Consider the following 20,469-nt stretch of genomic DNA (forward strand, 5'->3'; position numbering starts at 1 on the left):
GATTCTTATCTCCGAAACAAAAAGGAAAGAAGTTAAGAAAAAAAGAATAAATGAATAGAATTTGAAGAGATCGAAAGAAATAGGTAAGTAGAATTAAATGAAAGATGTGCGCTACTTGAAATTAGACTTTTCTGAACCAGTCCACTAATTCTTAATGATCTATATATTTTCTTTAGAATGTTGCTTCCCTACCGCTGTTACTCTTCACAAAGAAATTTAATAACAAAACATTCCCATATATTATTAATTTGAATTTGTTTCCTATTGTTTCTACATTCACTTAAAAGTGGTCTTCTTGGCTGGGGTTGTAGCTCACTGGTAGAGCACTTGCCCAGCACACATGAGACCCTTAGTTCAATCCCTGGGACTGCCCTGGCAGTGTTTTTCAGCATTTAAAAATGTGGTAAGCAAGGTAAATTTATAGCTACTCCTTAAACTTTTCTTTTGACAAGAAACTCTTAGTTTTTTGTGTTCTATAGAGATGTGTCTAGCATGTGATAGTTAACAGTTCTGTAGAATATATATTTGGCACATGTCTGAGGAACCCTTAAGATTTAACCCCCCTATTCTAGGGATTGAACTTAGGGTCTTGTGAAAGCTAGGCAACATTCTACCATTGAGTTACAACCCCAAACCTTTTTAAATTATATTTTGAGACAGAGACTTGCTAAGTTGCCCAGACTGACCTTGAACTAGGGATCCTTCTGCCTCAGCTTCTAGAGTAGTTGGAATTATAGGGTATGAGTTACCACACCTAGCCTTAGGATAATCTTTATGTGGAAGAAAATAATAAGGATTGTAGGGAAAATAGAATTATGCGCTGAAGATGCAGCAACTATCCTATTTTTTTCCTGAAAATATTAACATTTTCTCTTTTACAATAAATAAAGCAGTTTATTCTTTAACAGTAAAATATCTATATAAATAAAATTAATTTACATCTTTTAGAACATTCTGTGAAAATAACCACTTATTTTTATTAATATTTTTAGTTGTAGTTGAACATAATAACTTTTTTATTTTATTTATTTTTTATGTGGTACTGAGGATTGAACCCAGTGCCTCACACATTCTAGGCTTTACCACTGAGCCACAATCCCAGCCCTTGGAGGAGATATTCTTTACTGTGTGGTGATTCTCTGAGGGAATCTCAAAGAAATAGGCATTTTATAGAGCATTTCATATTGAGATTTAAGAAATCCATATGACGGCTACAAATACTAAGTCCCAATACAATGGCGGCTCCACTTTGTCATTCAGGAGTTAAGAGCCCCTTTGATCAAAGAGCCTTTCTGGAAGTCCACCCATTGACTTATATTTACATCTTATTGGCTATCTCTAGTTGCAAGAGATTGTGGAAAGTGTAGGTTTAATTGGACAAAAGGAATTCGGGGAAAAATTTGTTATAATTTCTATTACTAAGAAAGAAAGAAATAACAAGCTACCTCATACAAACTGTACTAGGAGACGTGGTGAGTAGCAACAGGAATTTTTTAAATAGATTGGATAGTGTCATAGAGTTAACTTCTTCTGACATAGATGGAATTTTTATATAGTAAAGTTACCTTTTAATCCAAGTTACTCTGAAGGCTGATGTGGAAGGATTGCAAGTTCCAGGCCTACTTGGGGAACTCAGTGAAACTCTGTCTCAAAAAAAAATTTACCTTTAAAAAAATACATGAAATACTGTAATTCCAGCATTTTTAGGAGGCAGAGGCAAGAGGATTGCAAGTTTGATGCTAGCCTCAGCAACTTAGTGAAACCCTGTCTCTAAGAAATAAAAAGGGCTGGGTGGTAAAAACATCACTAGGTTCAATCCCCCTTACCAAAAAACAAACAAAAATATGTGCATTAGGGCTAGGGTTGTGGCTCAGTGGTAGAGTGCTTGCCTAGCATGTGTGAGGCACTGGGTTTAAATCTCAGCACTGCGTGTAAATAAATAAATAAACAAACAAATAAATAAATGTCCATTGACAACTAAAAGTATTAAAATATATATATATGTGATAAATATTTTAGTTATTTTACTTATTTATTTTTGATACCAGGGACTGAACCCAGGGGCACTTGATCACTGAGCCCCATCCTTAGCCCATTTTATATTTTATTTTGAGACAGTCTCACTGAGTTGCTGGGGCTGGCCTCAAACTTGCAATCCTCTTGCCTTAGCTTCCCGAGTGGCTGGGATTACAGGCATATCCCACTGTGCCCAGCTAGTTATATTATTTCAATCAAATTGCAGTGCTCTTTTGTTTTTAATTGCTTTATATTTTATGTTTTATAGCTCTTTGAACTATTTATTACTTGATTTAGAGGAAATAGGTAATGTCTGTTCATGATATATCAATTAATATTTATAAAAGTATATTTAATGAAAAGTAAGTCTTCTCGTCTCCTTTTTTTTTTTTTTTTTTCTCTTGGTACTGGGTGTTGAACCCGAGGGCCCTTGACAACTGATATATATCCCAGCCTTTTTTATTTTTATTTATTTTTTTTAACATAGGATCTGACTTGCCAAGGTTAGCCTTGAACTTCTTCCTCAGCTTCCCAAGTAGCTGGGATTAAAGGCATATGTCACCATGCCCAACCAAGTCTTTTCTTTTATCCCCATTACCTAGTATCCTTCCTCAGTAGCAACAAGTTACCTCTTTTGCAAATAAAACCTTTTATTTTATTTTTTGCAGTACTGGGGATTTAACCCAGGGGCACTTTACCACTGAGCTATGTCTCTAGCCCTTTTTATTTTTTATTTTGAGACAGGGTCTTGCCAAGTTGCTGAAGATGGTCTCAAATTTGAGCTCAGATTACAGTATTCTCCACCATGCCTAGCAAAGCCTTTTAATTTTTATTTTTATCAGAGTGGTAGTTTTTATTTTTACCAGAGTGCACATAGTTTTCATATAATTAAAAAGAACTAATGGAAACAACTGTTCCAGTCTACTACAATCTTTGCCTGGGTTCTAGAGGAGACTGCTTGAGCTGTATCTCTAGCCTAGTAATAATCTATTCTTAAAAATTTTTAAAGAGTAGATCTTAAATGTTCTCCCCATGCATGCAAAAAGATAATTGGGATATTATATTATTAGCTTGATTGTGGCAGTAATCTCACAATGTGTACTTGTATCACAACATGAAATTATGCACCTTAAATACATTCAATTTTTGTCAACTATACCTTAATAAAGATGGTGACAAAATAATTCATTTGCTATTGTCCTTTGAATAGTCTTAGTAAAGTCCATGTAGTAGATAAGCAGTTTCGAACCTAGAGAATTACTCTATATGTTAGAAAAGCATCTTATCCTGAAGTTCATGCTTTATAAGAGACCAAGAAGACTGATTCTGAAAAGTTTATTCTCTTTACTGTTATTATAATTTTATGTACTTTCCCCCAGGTTGTTGGTGCTTTTTTTAAAACTAAAACAACAAAACATGCAAGTTTAGTCTTCTGTATCCAAAATGATTGGGACCAGTAGTGTTTCAGGTTTGGGATTTTTTTTTTTTTTTTTTTTGGATTTTGGAATAGTTGCATAAATTTTACTAATTGCATCCCTAATCCAAAAATCTGATACCCTGAAACTTTTTGAGTGTACTCATCAGTTTTCCTTTTTAAATAGGAATATTGGATGAGAAATTGATTCTTAATGGCCTTTGTGATACTTAAAGTGTCAAAAGCTTAATGACACTCGAGGATCAAAATCCATTTGACTGCCTTTCATAATACTGAGGTAGATTTTTACATAGTTTGCATAGCTATATAGTTTGATTTTAATAGTGGCTATGTAATCAAATGTTAAAAGGGCTATCTATCCAGGAGTAAACAGTTTCAAAACCTAAATTCACTAGATGTATCAAATCTTTTTTTCTTTTTGTTTGTTTTCATTTTTTGTGGGACAGTGGATTGAACCCAAAAGTCCTCTACTGCTAGCCACACCCCAAGCCTTTTTATTTTATTTTGAGACAGGGTCTGGCTAAGTTCCCAAGGCTGGCCTAAAACTTGTGGACCTTCTGCCTTAGCCTTCTGAATAGTGGGGATTACAGGTATGCACCACCCTGCCCAATTCCACCTATCTTTAATGGAAAGTAAGAAGATCTTTATAGGAATTGATAGTTGGGTACACCATTATGTCTATTCATTTATCTTTCTGGGTATTCCTCTTAACTTTGTTTTAATAAAAAAGACACATTTACATTATTTTCTGGTTGTATTTAGGATACAGAACCTATGCATTGGAGCCTGTGTTTTGGAAAAAGCAACTCAGAAGCTGATATTTGATGTGTTCTTATTACAGTACACTGGGCATAGAGTACTATGCCATTTGACTAATGCAAATCTGAAATAACAGAGATGCATTTAAAGAATCACAGACTTTGATTATTTTGGAAGTAATTTTGGTCATGAAACCTTTCAGGTGTACAAAAAAGGGAAAATATAACCTAGTACCCTTCCCACCTTCTTGCTTAAGCAAGATATATTTATTTGTTTATTTTTTGGTAGGACTAGGGATTGAACCCACTAGCTATATCCCCTGCCCTTTTTATTTTGAGGCAGGGTCTTGCTAAGTTTTGAGGCTGACCTTGAACTTTTGATCTTCCTGCCTCATTTTCCCCAGTCTCTGAAATTACAGGTGTGTGCCACTGGGCCCAGCATGAAATAAAATATTATAAATATATTTGAAGCCTGTGTATTTATCTCCACCAGCACCACAAATCATTATCCTTATTTTCTTAGTGCCATGTAGATTGTCATATTTTTGCTATGTATGTATCAGTTTCTGAAGAGTATACGCTGTTGTTTTACCTAATAACAATAATACTTGAGAGTTATATTGTGCTCACTGTGTACCATCTGCTCTTCCAAGTGCTTCTTAAATATTAACTTTGTATAATCCTTTTAAAAAATCCATATTGCATATAAGGAAATTGAGAAACAGAAGTTAAATAACTTGCCCAAAGTTACACACATAACTTAGGTTTAAACCTACATAACCAGTCTTCAGAGTCAGTGTTAATTATTAAGTACTGTGCTACTCTGTGTGTTTTAAACATACATAAATATTATAATATACATATTCATAAGTATCTTTCTCCAGAAATTATATAAACTAACATTTTACAATTGAAGAAACTGGCCCAGAAAAGTGGCTTGAGTTTTACATGTCTGAGGTCACTTAGCCTACTTTATAGCAAGACTTGATTTCATTTAGGTCAGTGATACAGAGTATCTTTTATTTTAAATGAACATATTACGTTAGCTATATTTAGCTTATAAAGATATGGAAAAGCATTTTTACTGAACTAGAAAATGGAAAAACTCTGTCATGGATAGAAACTTGTATTTATTTAATAACTACATATTAGTGCTAATTTTTATATTTTATAGATGTTGTTACCTTTTTCCTCATAAATGCCATTTCTGCTATCATCCTTATTTTACAGATGATAAAACCGAAGCTCAGAGCTGTTACCTTCAAAATCTCCATTTCCTACAAAACCCCACCAAAATGCAAGGAGATCCTTTAAAAAAAAAAAAAAAAAAACTCTGTACAAGTGATCTTATTCTGAATGAACACCACCTTTGAGCTTTATTTGATTCTAAATATGAAGATCTTATGTGACTTCTTGATATTTCTTCAGTTAGATTTGGAAGTAGCACCTAGGTTGATATAAGTACACGTCATTCTTTATTGAAGCACGCTGTTGCTAGGCATTATTTATTTGATGTGCTCTCTAGGAACTTAAAACCTAATTGTGAAGTGGTAATCCAAGTTGTAATTATATTATCACTTCATTACAGTCTATGTTACCAGACTCATTTATCATTTTAAATAGTTTATGATAAACATATACATCACAGTCACTGCAGTTATTCTAAAACACTTTGCACTTTGTTTTCGACTTCAAATCATCTTTTCTTTATTAAAAAATATTTTTGGTTGTAGATTGACACAATACCTCTATTTCGTTTATCTTTATGTGGTGCTGAGGATCAAACCCAGTACCTTACATGTGCTAGGCAAGTGCTTTACCACTGAGCTACAACCTCAGCCCTTGACCTCAAGTGATCTCATAATAAACTTTCTTAGGTCTTGTGTGTGCATTTTCTTGAGAAGTTAACATTACTTAGCATAATATGACTCAAGGTTTATCATGTCTGTTAAAAATCATCCTATCTGGGCTAGGGTGACAATCTATTTGCCATGTTATGCAGCCTTCACTACATTCTTGGTGTCAGGCAGGGGTGGATACTGGGGATTGAATCCAGGGTTGCTTACTATTGAGCTACATCCCCAGACCTTTCCATTATCTTGAGACAGGGTCTTTCTGAGTTGCCCAGGCCGGCCTCAAGCTTTGGATCCTCTTGCCTCAGCCTCCCGAGTAGCTGAGATTACAACTGTGTGTGCCACCTTGCTTGTCTACCACTATCTTCTAAAACTTTTCATCACCTGAAATAAACTATCCATTAAGCAATAACAAAGTCTTCTAATCTCCATTGTTTAATCTCTGTAACCTCAAATCCACTTTCCGTCTTTATGAATTTACCTGTTCTAAATATTTCATGTAAGTGGAACCATATTTGTTCTTTTGTGTCTGGCTTATTTCAGTTAGCAAAATATTTTCAATGTTCATCCATGTTGTAGCATATGTCAGAACTTCATTCCTTTTTATGGCTGATATCCCATTATAACTGATAACTTACTTTAGAAGTGGTCAATTTTTACTCATATTCTCTCTAACATTTCTCTTACAGTGTAAGAGAACAGTGTAAAGTTTTTGTATGTTGCTAAGTGTTGGGAGATTATATATTGCTATGGTAAATTAACTTGAAAAAGATGTTAGGTTATCATGAATTCAGTGAAATTTTTGTTTCTTTGTTTCCATTCCATTTAAATTGGGGACATTTAAACAGTTCTGTAAATTCATCTGACCTATTTCTTAAGCCTCATTTTCCAACTTTAGAGGTAGGAGTAGAGATGGAAGCCACTGGTGATTTTGTCACCATGATCCTAAAGTATTTGCTTTCTCTTAGAGCCCCCTCCATTGGAAATCTCCTACCTCTTAGAGAAATTATTCAGATGTTTAAAGTGGAAAACTAGAACCTTCATATGTAGGGATGTGAACTACTGAAAACTTCACTGAATTATTTTACTTTGCATTAATGCTTTACGTTCCTGAGTTTGTATTAAAAATTCACACACAAATAAAAATGAAATAACTGCCAATACCTGATCTGTTCCATTTTTCCAGTTGTAACTTATACTTATTAGGTGTTTTTGTGACTCTTGGGCAGGGCTGGGGGGCAGGGAATCTAACATTCAGAATTACCAATGATAGGAAGAAGAGAAAAAGCAATATTTTTAGCATAGAATGTTTTCCGTCATAGTAGATTCATAAATACATTCTATGTGTATGCATTGTGCTAGCTGAATGTCTTCTGACATAGTTGTTATGTATCTAACATAGTTAGCACACAGGTTGATGTCTTCAAAAAGGACAATCTCTGAGGCCTCTGAGGCCAATCTTCAAAGCATCAATAACTGTGCTCTGGAAACACAGATCTGTTTTGAAACCTTGAGCAATTTCTTATACCCGGTGCTGGAAGGAAAGTTTGGAAATCATCAGTTTATTGAACTTCTGAAAACATAATTTCAGAGAGTGCCATGGTACCAGATTGGTTTCTTCACGCCCTCAGTAGAGGATGCACTCTTGTGAGTGATTTTAGCGGCCTCTTGCTTTCTGAGAGTTTTGTCACCAATATGTGGACAATCTTAAGGAGACCTCCTTCCTTATTGCCTATATCCTTTAGGTGGAACTCAGTGAGCTAGAAGTGGTGCTTATGTTAAGAGAGTGACGATGGCTGCCAACATTCATTTTATTTTATAGCAGAATAATTTTCTATCATATATTATATATATTGTTATATATTATGTTGTATATGTGTGTGTGTGTGTGTGTGTGTGTGTGTATTACGTTTTGTTCATCTGTTGAAGGGCACTTGGGTTGTTTCTACTTTTTGGCAATTGTAAAGACTACAGCTGTGAATATTGATATTAGGTTCTGTTTGAGTCTCTATTTTCAGTTCTTCTGGATATATACCCAGGAATGGAATTGTCAGGTCACATGATGAGTCTATTTAACTTTTTCAAAAAAAACCACCTGATTGTTTCCCACAACAGCTGTACCTTTTTTCATGCCTATCTGCAATGTATGAGGGATCCAGTTTTCTATATCCTTGTTATTTATTTATTTATTGCTCTCCTTGTAGGTGGAATTTGTATCTCATTGTGCTTGTGGTTCGTATTTCCCTAATGACTTATGATTATGAGCATCATTTAAAAAATTTAAATCATTTGTATGTTTTTAAATTGGATCTTCATCTTGTTGGACATAGAATCCTAGGCTAGGTTCTTTTCTTCTTTTTTCCTTTTAGGCTCTAAGGGTGTTTTTTCCCCATTGTCTTTTGGCTTACTTTGTTTCTGATTAGAAGTCAGTGATTAATTCTGTTTTTGTTTTGTTATGTCCCTTTTTTCTCAGTGCTTTCAAGATTTTGTCTTATCACTTTTTTTAGGAATTTATGATGAACTATTTTTTTTTTTTTATCTTGTTTGAGGTCCTTTGAGCATCTTGAACCTATGACTTGTTTATCAAATTGGTAGATAGATGGTTGACTATTATTTTTCAAATATATTTTTACTCCCTGCTTTTTACTTGGCCTCCAATTATGTGTATGTAAAAATGCTTGATTATTTTTCTCATTTTACTTGAGATTAGTTGTTTTCTCTTTTTATTTTTCTGTCCCTAAAACCATTTCTAGCTCTTTTTCTTTCCTACACTTTAGATTAGATAATTCCTGCTACACTTTCATCAAGTTTATTTATCTTTTATTTTTCAGTGAGCAGTGTTCTTTGAGGGCTATCCAGGAAACCTTTAATTTTAGATAATTTTTTTTTCACTCTCAAATTTAGTTTGTTTTAAAAATATAGTTTCCATTTCCATGTTCATAACTTTTATTTAAATTCTTTAGCAGGGGAATTTGCTTATTTGTTTATTTATTTTATTTTTAGTTGTAGATGGACACAATAACTTTATTTTATTTATTTATTTTATGTGGTGCCGAGGATTGAGCCCAGTTCCTCACACGTACTAGGCAACTGCTCTACCACTGAGTCACAACTACAGCCTGGAATTTGTTCTTTATAGAAGTATTCCAGACAATTAAAAAAAAGCAAATGGTAGAACTCTAATCATCATTGATTTTTTAACCTTTAATGAATTTATGAATCTGTGAACTGATCATCATTGACTACTAATATCTCAACAAGGTAAACATTTGTTATGTGTTGCTGGATGAAGCTACATAGCACCAACTGGGCAATATCTTTGCCAAAAAGCCTTATTTAAATTTGGTTAGTTCTCTTAATTTACCTACTACTTCATAGAAATTTCAGAGGACAGAAGATGCACTCATCAAAATGCACACTTTGTGAAACTCCACAGTTTCTTGGTTTCTTCAGCAAGTTGCAAAAAAAAAAAAAAAAATTTACATGTAAAATTAGGAATAAGCTATCTAGCAACTTAAACAAAAAAGCATAGAGTAAGCCATATATGGTGGTGCATGCCTATAATTGCAGTGACTCAGGAGGCTGAAGCAGGAGGATTCCAAGTTCAAAATGAGCCTTGACAACTTAGTGAAACCCTATCTCAAAATAAAAATTAAAAAGGGCTTGGGATGTAGCTCAATGATAGAGTGCCCTTGAGTTCAGTCCACAGTATTGCCAAACAAACAAACAACAACCACAAACCCCCCGAACTATAAAAGTTATTGATGAGACATTTCCAGAAAAAATTATTTCTTCATTAAGAAATGTAGATCCTTCTAAATTTGCTGTGAGAAAATTGGATTTGATAGAATAATATTTCCAAGAAATAATAAAGAAAAATACTTTTATGGACAAAAACTGATGAATCTAATCTTCATTTAAAATTTAAAAGAAAAAATATTGATCCTCATGAAAATTATACAAAATGAAAATTTGAAATCATTAATTTGATTCTGTTGACTATTAATCAGTTAAAAAGGTACAATAGTTTCCTCAGAAAAAATATTTTCTGAAGCAAAAGTCATGAACTCATCAATGTTGATTTAATTCTTACTAATTAACAAAGATGAAGTCAAGCTCTACCTTTTGTCCTCTACCCTGGGACAGCATTTCCCATACAGGGGTTGCTCCTCAGCCTACTTTCTGAAATAAGAAAATATGGCATGTTGTCTCAACAAATGTGTCATGGAATGTAACTAATGCTAAGGAAATTAAGCAATTTGCTTAGTGTACCACACAGTACTAGCTTCAAACTCAAGTCTTTTAGATTTCAAAAGTCATGTGATGTAAGACAATATCCATCACTTTCTGCTTCCCCCAGGGAACAGTGGAATAACCCTGTACCCTTTTTGACCTCTTAATTATAAGGCAAGAGGTAGGTTTTGCATATTATAGTATAAATCTTTCTCATTGAAAGTATAGACTGACTTCCCTCTTTTCTGAAGTTATCATATTATTTACTGAAATGACATCATTGTCAGAAAGGAGGCTAGTGAGATCATTACCATCATTACCAGCATAAAATTTATACATTAGTGTAAGAGTAGGCCAAATCTGTCTGGATGTTCATGACTACCAAATATTTAAGAAAATACTTTTCCTTCTTTAATTTTGAATAACTAAACAAAATTATAAGAGGGGATTTAAGGGATTTTTAACAAATTGTAATAATAGTTACCATTTATTAAGTGCTTCTAAAAAATGGCATATCACAATATTCTTGTTATCCTGTGCATATACCCTCTCCTTAATCCTAAAATAATGTCAGTAGTAATGAACATGGCTCTTAAGCATAATGTGTTGTCAGTTGTAAGGTGAGCATTGCTTTTAAAATAGTTTTTTAGGGGTGAAAAAAATACATGTATTAGATGCATACTGATTTCTGGAATAGTAATAAAAGAGAGAATAAGTACATCATATAATTCAGGAAATATGCTTATTTTCTTCGGTCTCCTTTCCTCATTTACCAAACTGGGTGATTTTTAACAGATTATTGCTGTTGTATTTTGGGAATGAAAGAGAGGTACCACTAGTGTGTTACAACATTCTAACCAGATTTATTGCAGACAAAATATTATACATTCTACAAGTACTTAGAAAACTGAAAGTCATACCTTATCCCAAATTTCATTATTTTTACCCTCACTACTTTACTGTCTGTATTAAAGTCACTGAAATGGTCAAAAGTAAGGATACTAGATTATGAAGGTACAGGGGAGGGGGAGAGACACCAAAGACACATATTTATAAGTTAATATTGTGATCTAGTAAAACTTACTTATCTTCACCAGATTTCACCAAAATGGCATGTATTTTACTGGTGATGTCTTTCATGAAATTGTAGAGAAGTTTATTGGAAATGAACATATAGGTGGATGCACTGGCACATGCCTATGATCCCAGCTATTCAAGAGACTGAGGCTTAGGATTGCAAGTTTAGGGCCAGCCTGGGCAATATAGTGAAACCCTGTTTAAAAAACAAAACAAAACAAAACAAAACAAAACAAAACAAAACACATATATAATTGTACTGTAGAAATAGAGAACAGGTTAAGAGTTCAGTTTCAGGAACCTATCTTGCCTCGTTTTGAATCCTGACTTTGCCACTTTTTTGATGTATGACTTTGGACAAAGACTGTAGTTTTCCCCAACCATAAAATGGGGACACTAGTAATGCTTTTCTCCTGGAGTCATTTTCAGCATTAATACTACTAAAGCACTTATAAACATGCCACAGAATAAGCATTTGAATGTTAGCTATTATTTTTATTAGCATAAAAATAAGAATATTTTAATGGGTTTAATGTTAGATTTAAACATCAGCATGCTAAGATTAAGTATTTTCTTGCTGACTGGTAATATAAAGGTTGAGAGAGGGCTGGGTGTAGTGGTGTATACCTGAAATCCCAGCAGCTCTGGAGGCTGAAGGCAGAAGGATCACAAGTTTGAGGCTAGTCTCAGCGACTTAGGGAGACCCTGAGCAAGTTAGTGAGACCCTGTTTCAAAAAAAATGGGCTGGGGATGTAGCTCAGTGAGTAAGTGCCCCAGAGTTCATTCCCTGGGACCAAAAATAAATAAATAAATAAATAAATAAATAAATAAATAAATAAATAAATAAATAAATAAGCAAGCAAATAAGTAAATAAATAAATAAGAAAAATTAAGATAGATTGAGTATTCCTTAAATGCTTGGGTCCATAAGTGTTTCAAGATTTTTTTTTTTTATATTTAATAAGATATCTTGGGGATACAACCCAAGGCTATACACAATTCATTAATATTTCATATGCATCTTATACATATAGCCTGAAGGTAATTCTTTCCAGTTTCCAAATGGCTATTTTATCATATTGTTTAAACATTAAATTTATCCTCATTTGCAATCCAAAATAGTTACCTGAAGTCTACTGTCCCTGTGTGTGCGTATGTATTTATTTTTATTGGTTATTTGTCTTCTAAAATCTTTGGCACAATTTTTTGTGGGCGTTCAGATTGCCACAATACACGTCAGGAGAGAGCTGCAGCCCAAGACATGTAAAAAAGGGGGGAAAAAAAAGGGAAAGACACTCTTTAGGTTTTTTTTTTGTTTTTTGTTTTAATTATTTTAGGGAAAACACTGATGAATGGTTAGAGCTCCTATCCTGATCTTTTCATCAAGTCACCTTTCCTAATAATATGGCTCAACTGTGAATGTAGAAGTTGGGGGAGGAGGGAGAAAAATAAAACTCTGGAGTTAGAGGATATAGAAAAATAAAAGTACAGTTGTTACAAATAAAGAGTGCAGACTTCAAAGACAAAAAAGCCACAACCCAAACCAAAATTTAAATGCTTGAAATTGGTAATTTTATACAGTATTTTAGTGTACTTGTGTTTTGCCTACAACCTGTCATATGAGGTCAGGTGGTGAATGTCCGCACTCAAGAAGTTTCCAATTTTGGAGTGTATTTGATTTTGAATTTTCAGGTGAGGGATGCTCAACCTGTTCTATGCATGAATTAGCATATTATATAATTTAATGGTGTATTAAACAGCATTTGTGTATAGTATACAACAGTATAATTCTGGTTCCTTCCATCTTGTTTTACTGTTGTCATGTGTTTTACATATACTGTAAACACACACATTATGGTTCTATTGCTTTCGACAACCAGTTATCTTTCAAAGCATTTAAAAATTAGAAAAATTAGTCTTATACTTACCTTCATTCATGACATTTCCAATAACCTTATTTTTTTTATGTAGGTATATATATCTGTAGCATCATATATCCTTCAATCTGAGTACTTTATCTTTTTATGTAATAACAATTTTACTGGTAAGGATTTCTGTCTTGTTTCCCTGAGAACATGTACTTTTCCTCCCTTCTTTTCTTTCTGTTGTGCTGGGAATTGAACCAGGGATGCTAGGCAAGTACTCCACTACTGAGCTACATCCCAGCCCTTTCCTTTCTTTTTGACCAGTGTTTTCACCAGGTGTAGCATCTGTGTTGAAGTTTTATCATTTTTCATGCTCTAAACATGTCACTTTGACTCTGGTTTATATAGCTTTTGATGAGAAATCTGCCATGAATCTTTTTCTCAATAAAGTTTTTTTTTTTTTTTCTCCTTACTGCTTCAAAGATTTTATCTTTGGTTTTGAGTAATTTGAATATGATTTGTCTAGCTGACTTCAGGGGCTAAATATATGATTTTCTTGCTTATTTCTGAGCTATTTCTATGTGATTTTTGCATCTTTATTAGATTTATAAAGTTGTCAACCTTTATTTCTTCATATATTTCTTTTACCCAATTCTCTTTTCTTCTATAGGATTTTAATTTACATGCATGTTATATCGATAGTGTCCCATAGCTCTTGGATTTTCTGCCTCCCGCATACTTTTCCCCCTTTGTGTTACATTTTGCATAATCTCTTTCTTGTTGAGTTTGCTTTTGAGCCATTTTTGAACTTTGTTACTATGTTTTTCTTCTCTTCTTGCTTCTTTGTGTGACTTAAAATTTGTTTTTGCGTCCCACAATAAAGACTAAGCTAAATAGTATTTATGTCTTTAGCATGGGAAATTCAATCAATCTAGCCTGCATTTGAACTGTGTTGGTCTTGTTGTTGCTATGGTTACCTTCCATTGCAGACTAAAATTCCAGTCTAGGAATTGTTTTTAAATTTTTTTTTTATAGTTGTTGATGGACCTTTATTTTATTTATTTATATGCAGTGCTCAGAATTGAACCCAGTGCTTCACACATGCTAGGCAAGTGCTCTGTCACTGAGCCACTGCCCCAGCCCAAGGGATACTTTTTTTTTTTAAAGGTTTGGGGGCTCCTTGGCAAAGAACTTTTCCAATATCTTCTCAACTCTTGACTTCTCATCTTCTTAGTGTTACTTGTACCCCAGAAAGAGGGTTTGTCCTCACTCTTCCCTCCTCTTGTTATTTGTTCTTAGTGTTTGCCAGCACAATGGTAGAAGTAGGGAGCACTGGGTAGGGAGACATTCTCTCCTTGTTGTATTTCTGTCTCAGATTTAGGCAGATTCATGTCCCTGGCATTATTATGTTTTCCTCTTCCAACCCCAAGGATGAAAGGTTTCCTGTTATCTACTTCTAGACTGCTTCCAACTGGGGGAATAGTTATTCAACAAAACGTTTATTTTGCTTTTTTATTATTAGTTTTTTGGAGGTCCAATCTTATTTGTACTCTTAAAATTTTTTATTTTTGGTTGTACTCAAATAGAAGCTCTCAGAGAAGACAGCCTGCATCTCTTGGTGATCTGTTCTTGGCATTATTCTTTGGCTTCTTTCATTCTCTTGACCAAAAGTTTGACATATCCTTCTTAGTATGCTGTTTCTAGAGAGCAATACACCAGTGCTTGTATTGCAGGACATATGGAGTAACAAGACGCTGAATCTTCTGTGTTTTGTTTGGGTTTCTTTCCTTCCTTATTTAGGGATTTTCTGACAACATGTTGACAGACATCATTATATTTACAGAGATTGAAAAGTTTGCAGATTCTACTAGCTCTTTGGGTCCCAAGCAAGAAAGCTCAGTGGTATCCATAAGTACTGGAATAGCCTTCTCTCCTTTTTTTTTTTTTTACAATAACCAAGTTGAGCACTTTCAGATTGGCATCCATGATGCAACTCCAAACAGATTTGCACTTTTTCTCTCCAATACCTTGTGGTCTATAACAGAAATGCCCCTTACTCTGAAGCAGGTGAACAGTGCCATGGCTTGAGACACCCTACTTCATGGGGAAACCTTATTTGTCATTCTTGTCACTGATTCGGACTATATAACCCTTCTATTCTTCACCTAGAGCATCAGCAACAACTTCTGTGACTATATGCTTCTCATAAAAAGTTTGCATTCATTGTGTACTTCAATGAGTTTCTGACAGCCAGTGACTGGGAAGGAGATATTTAGCTTCATCTTGGTGCAGCAGATCGCCTACAAGGTGCCAGGAAAAAGAGCTGTTTTGTTCTTTAATATTTGTATGTGTGGTAGACTGCTCCTTGGTCCTGGGTTCAATCCCCCGTACCACCAAAAAAACACGTCTACATATATATGTATATAAATGCATCTGCATATATATGTAGTATTTATATATATTAAAATAAACATAGTAATATTTTGTATTTAGATACATTTTGGTGTACTTGGGATTGGAAAAAAGATACACACACACATGCATTCAGGAATTGAACCCAGAACCAAAGAGCTCTCTAACACTGAGCTACATCCCCAGCCCTTTTTTCTATTCTTTATTTTGATACAGGCTTTATCTAGGTTGCCCAGGCTGGCCTTGAACTTGTGATCCTCCTGCCTCAGTCTCCCCAATAGCTGTGATTACATGTGTTCCCCTCTGTGCCAGCTGTTGTCTTTTTCTGAACTATAGCCATCTCCCTTGGCTAGTTTTTGCTAGGTTGAGCTATCAGTGCCATTAGAAATAAAAAGTTTTGACATCAGCTGTCAGGCTATTTTAAAATATATTTATAAATATGTGAACATGTATTTTCAGTTTTCATATTGATCATTTAAGTTTTATTAAATTGTTTTTTTTTTAATTTTCTTTTTTTTTTTTTAATTGCTTGTTTTTAAGTTTTTTTTTTTTTTTTTGTACTGGGAATTGAACCCAGGGAAGCTTTACCACCAAACTACATCCTCAGCCCTTTTTGTCTTTTATTTTGAAACAGGGTCTCACTAAGTTGCTGAGGCTGGTCTTGAACTTGAGATCCTCCTGCCTCAACCTCCTGAGTCATTGGAATTGCAGGCATGTGCCACCACATCTGGCCCTTGAATTGTGCTTTAACCATCCATTTTTACTGACAAAAATTCTACATGGCAAATACTAGAAACTCAACAAAGAATTGTTAAATGACCAAATGACTATATAGTGACTACTGATACTGTACTTGTTTCTATACATACTTTTTCTTCATTTCTGATTGCTGAGTAACTCATTTCTGAGACTATAAAGAAAATGTCTTGCTGGGTGTGGTGGCACACACCCATAATTCCAACTTGGGATGCTGAGGCAGAAGGATCACAAGTTCAAGACCAGCCTCATCAACTTAGAGAGACACTGTCTCAAAATAAAGACGAGAAAGAGCTGGGGATACAGTTCAGTGGTAGAGTGTGCCTCAGTCTTGAGTTTTATCCCTGGAACTCGCAACAAAAAAGGTCTTTTTTAGTTTCTTTGTATTTCTGAACATTGAATTAGAGAATGTCTTTCTTTCCAATCAAAACAATGTAAGTTTTACCAAGGTTGAAGGAAGTTCTTTAATTGCACAAAATCTTTATCACATTATTACAGCTATCAAAGGTAGACCTTTTATCTTCTTGGACTTTGACAGGTACTCCAGAAGGAAAGAATAAATATTCAGCTGTATGAACAAGGTGCAACAGAGGGAGAAACTTAACATTATTTCACTAAATTTATCAGATCCTTGTTTTGAGATGGAGAAAAGATTTGTTAAAGGTGATAACCATCTCAAATTTCTTAGTAACTAAACCACCCCTAAAGTTTGTGTTATCATTTTCTTCTAGGTGATTTACTGTTCTTTTGGTGGAACATCCAAAGGGCTGCACTTCAATAACTTAATAGTGGGACTTGTCCTCCTTACAAGAGGCAAAGATGAAGAGAAAGCAAAATGTAAGTACTCTGGTTATCTCAATATGATAATAATCACACACATGTGCACAATAATTTACCTCAGAATTCTGATGATAGGCAAAAGATTTTAAATATTTCTTCAAATATTATATCAGTAGCCACTAACCACTTAGAAAATTCTGAACATAATTAGTCATTAGAGAAATGTAAACTAGAACCAAAAAGAGATATTACATCATACCTATTAGGATGGCTAAAATAAAAAAAAGATAAAAATGAATGTTGACAAGGTTGTGGAAAAATTGTAACCCTTATATTTTGCTGGTGGCATTGTAAATATTGTAGCCACCTTAGAAACCAGTTTGGCAGTTACCAAGTGACCCAGAAATTCTACTTTTAAGCATGTACCCAAGAAAATGTAACATGTGGTCTCAAAAAGTACAAAAACACATCCATGTTCATAGTAGCACAGTTCATTATGATTATAAGATCAAAACAATCCTAATATCCATCAACTCATGAATGGATAAATAAGAGGTTATTTCTATGAAATGTAATGTTAATCTTGTTCCCCACCCCCGTCACACGGAACTGGGGATTTGAACCCTCGTCATTCCGCATGCCAGGCCAGCACCCTCCGAGATAGGCTATATTGTCAGCACAACGTTAATCTTCAATAAAATGAAATAAAGCTCTGATTCATGCTATGGCATGGATGATCCTTAAAACATTTGCTGAGTAATAAATGCTAGTCATAATAGGCCACATATTATGATCTCATTTATATTAAATTTTGAGGTTAGGCAAATCTGTAATGGCAGAATATAGTATATTAGAGATTGCCAGCTACTTGGAGGATGAGGAAATGGAGAATGGGTATGAAGTTTCTTTTCAAATTAATGGAAAAAATTCTGGAATTAATTGTGATTTTTGTACAAACTTGCGAATATAGTAAAAACCATTGTATATTTTAAAAAGGTGAATTTCATTGGCTGTGAGTTACGTATTTATAAAGCTGCGATTTTAAAAAGTTCTAATGATATAGGATAGTCTATTCCCTGCTTACTTCATAAACCAAAAGTGCCCTTAATAATATCTTACACTTAATAATTAAAAGTTCACTTAATAATTCTCGGTAAAAGTTTTAATTATTTTTAACTTCAGGAATTAATTTTATTAGATGAATTATCTAAGCTCAGAAGGGGTTAGTACCTCATCTGTTACCTTTAAAGTCTACTGAGAAGGGAAATGCTATGATGAGATGGCATCATATATACTCACCCCCAAATATGAAAGGGATATAATCTTAATTGATCATTGTTTATGTGTATTTCTTAGAGTATGGATTTATTTATTTATTTTTGAATTTTATTCATTCAATTATTTATAAAGTCTTCTGTACACTCTTCCTTTTCTTTGGCTACCCCAGAGACAAATCTGCTTACTAAAAGCATTGAAAGCAATGTAAATTTCATTGAGGATTTCCCTGGAGAAGTATAGAAAGCTGTTTATATAATATAGAGTGTAACGTTTTCCTCCAAAAATTTTTAAGTTTTTATCCTTGGTCACTGGATACTGGAGTTCTTTCTTATTCCTCCCTTTTTAATTCTGCCTTCCTACTTCCTGTCTCCCAAATTTCAAGTGTCGATATCCTAATCCCCAGTGTAATGGTATGAGGAATAGAGCCTTTGGGAGGTGATCAGGTCATGAAGGTAATCTCAGTACCTCATTCATTGAATGAGATTAAGTGCCATTACAAAAGAGGCCTTAGACCTCTTTTAGCCTCCACCGTGCAAGGATACAATGAGAAGTTGATGTCTGTGCACCAGGAAGTAGTTTCTCACCAAACACTGACTCTTTTTTTTAAAAATTTTTTAAATTCTTACAGACTGCATTTTGATTCGTTGTACACAAATGGGGTACATCTTTTTGTTTCTATGTTCGTGCACGATTTACTGACTCTTTAATCTAGAACTCTTTAGCCTCAGACCTGTGAGAATTAAATACTTGTTGTTTGTAAACCATCCAGTTTATGATAGTTCGTTATAGCAACTCAGACTATGATAGTGCCCTTAGCCTGATTCTTATAAATCTCTTATTATCCTTTCTCTTATTTCTGAATCTAGGTTGTTCTTTTCGATTTTGTTCTCAAAAACCAGTTTTATTGAGGTATAATTGACATATGACAAAATACACAAATAAAATACACATTTTTATATGTTTTGGCACACATATATACCCACTGATTATTTTACCATAATCAAGGTAATGAACAGATCAGTTAACTTGATTTTATGTATTTGAACATAACTATGATCCTCCTTCTCCCTTTGCCCCAACCCATGACATGGATCATGCATTCCTTCTCCCAATATACAGATAAGCCAGGCATAATGGAGTACACCTGTAGTCCCGGCAATTTGGGAGCCTTAGACAGGTGGATCACAAGTTCAAAGCCAGTCTCAGCAACTTGGCAAGACCCTGTCTCAAAATAATAAAGGACAGGATGTAGTTCAGTGGTAGAGTATTCATGGGTTCAATCCTCAGTACCCCCAAAACAGATAAACAACAAAAACCCAATACACATGCAAACTGTCTCCAGGCAGCAGTAATCATGTAAAAATTTTGAACCAGGTGTGGTGGCACACCTATAATCCCAGCTACTTGAGAAGCTGCAGGCAGGAGAATTAGAAGTTCAAGTCTAGCCTGGCCAACTTAGGGGAGACCTTATCTCAGAATTTCGGCGGGGAGGGGGCAGTGGAGGCTGAGGCTATAGCTCAGTGATTGAGTGCCCCTGGCTTCAGTCCCCAGTACTGCAGTCAATCAATGATCAGTTTTTTTGTTTTTTGTTTTTTTTAATATTTTTTAGTTGTTAGTGGACCTTTATTTTATTTATTTATTTATATGTGGTGAGAATCAAACCCAGTGCCTCACAAATGCCAGGCAAGTGCTCTACCACTGAGCCACAACCCCAGCCCCAACAATCAGTTTTAAAGATAAAAATTTGCACACCTATAATCCCAGAGGGTCCAGAGGCTGAGACGGGAGGATCAAGAGTTCAAAATCAGTCTCAGCAACAGTGAGGTGCTAAGCAACTCAGTGAGACCCTGTCTCTCAATGAAATAGAAAATAGGGCTGGGGATGTGGCTCAGTGGTCAAGTGCCCCTGAGTTCAATCCCTGGTCCCCCCCCCCACAAAAAAAATTAAAATAAAAAAAATAATTTGAAGGTCATAAGCATGAATATATTTATTTTTATTTTTTTGTT

General features: G+C 34.4%; 1 protein-coding gene and 1 long non-coding RNA gene across 3 annotated transcripts in view; one reads left to right on the plus strand and one right to left on the minus strand.

Annotated features, from left to right (window-relative positions):
* Positions 1-20,469, plus strand: part of USP32 (ubiquitin specific peptidase 32) — a 190,808-nt gene that overhangs the window by 55,619 nt on the left and 114,720 nt on the right. For both annotated transcript variants that reach the window (XM_079131344.1, XM_079131345.1), the window contains exon 3: positions 17,137-17,242. In XM_079131344.1, coding sequence (XP_078987470.1) covers positions 17,137-17,242 — 106 coding nt within the window. The remainder of the gene's footprint in view (positions 1-17,136; positions 17,243-20,469) is intronic.
* The window catches only part of LOC306656379, a 95,065-nt gene that overhangs the window by 53,366 nt on the left and 21,230 nt on the right, over positions 1-20,469 (minus strand). The gene's annotated exons all lie outside the window — the stretch shown is intronic.

Source organism: Sciurus vulgaris, assembly GCF_902686455.1.
Source record: "Sciurus vulgaris genome assembly, chromosome: 3".
Classification (NCBI taxonomy): Eukaryota; Metazoa; Chordata; class Mammalia; order Rodentia; family Sciuridae; genus Sciurus; species Sciurus vulgaris.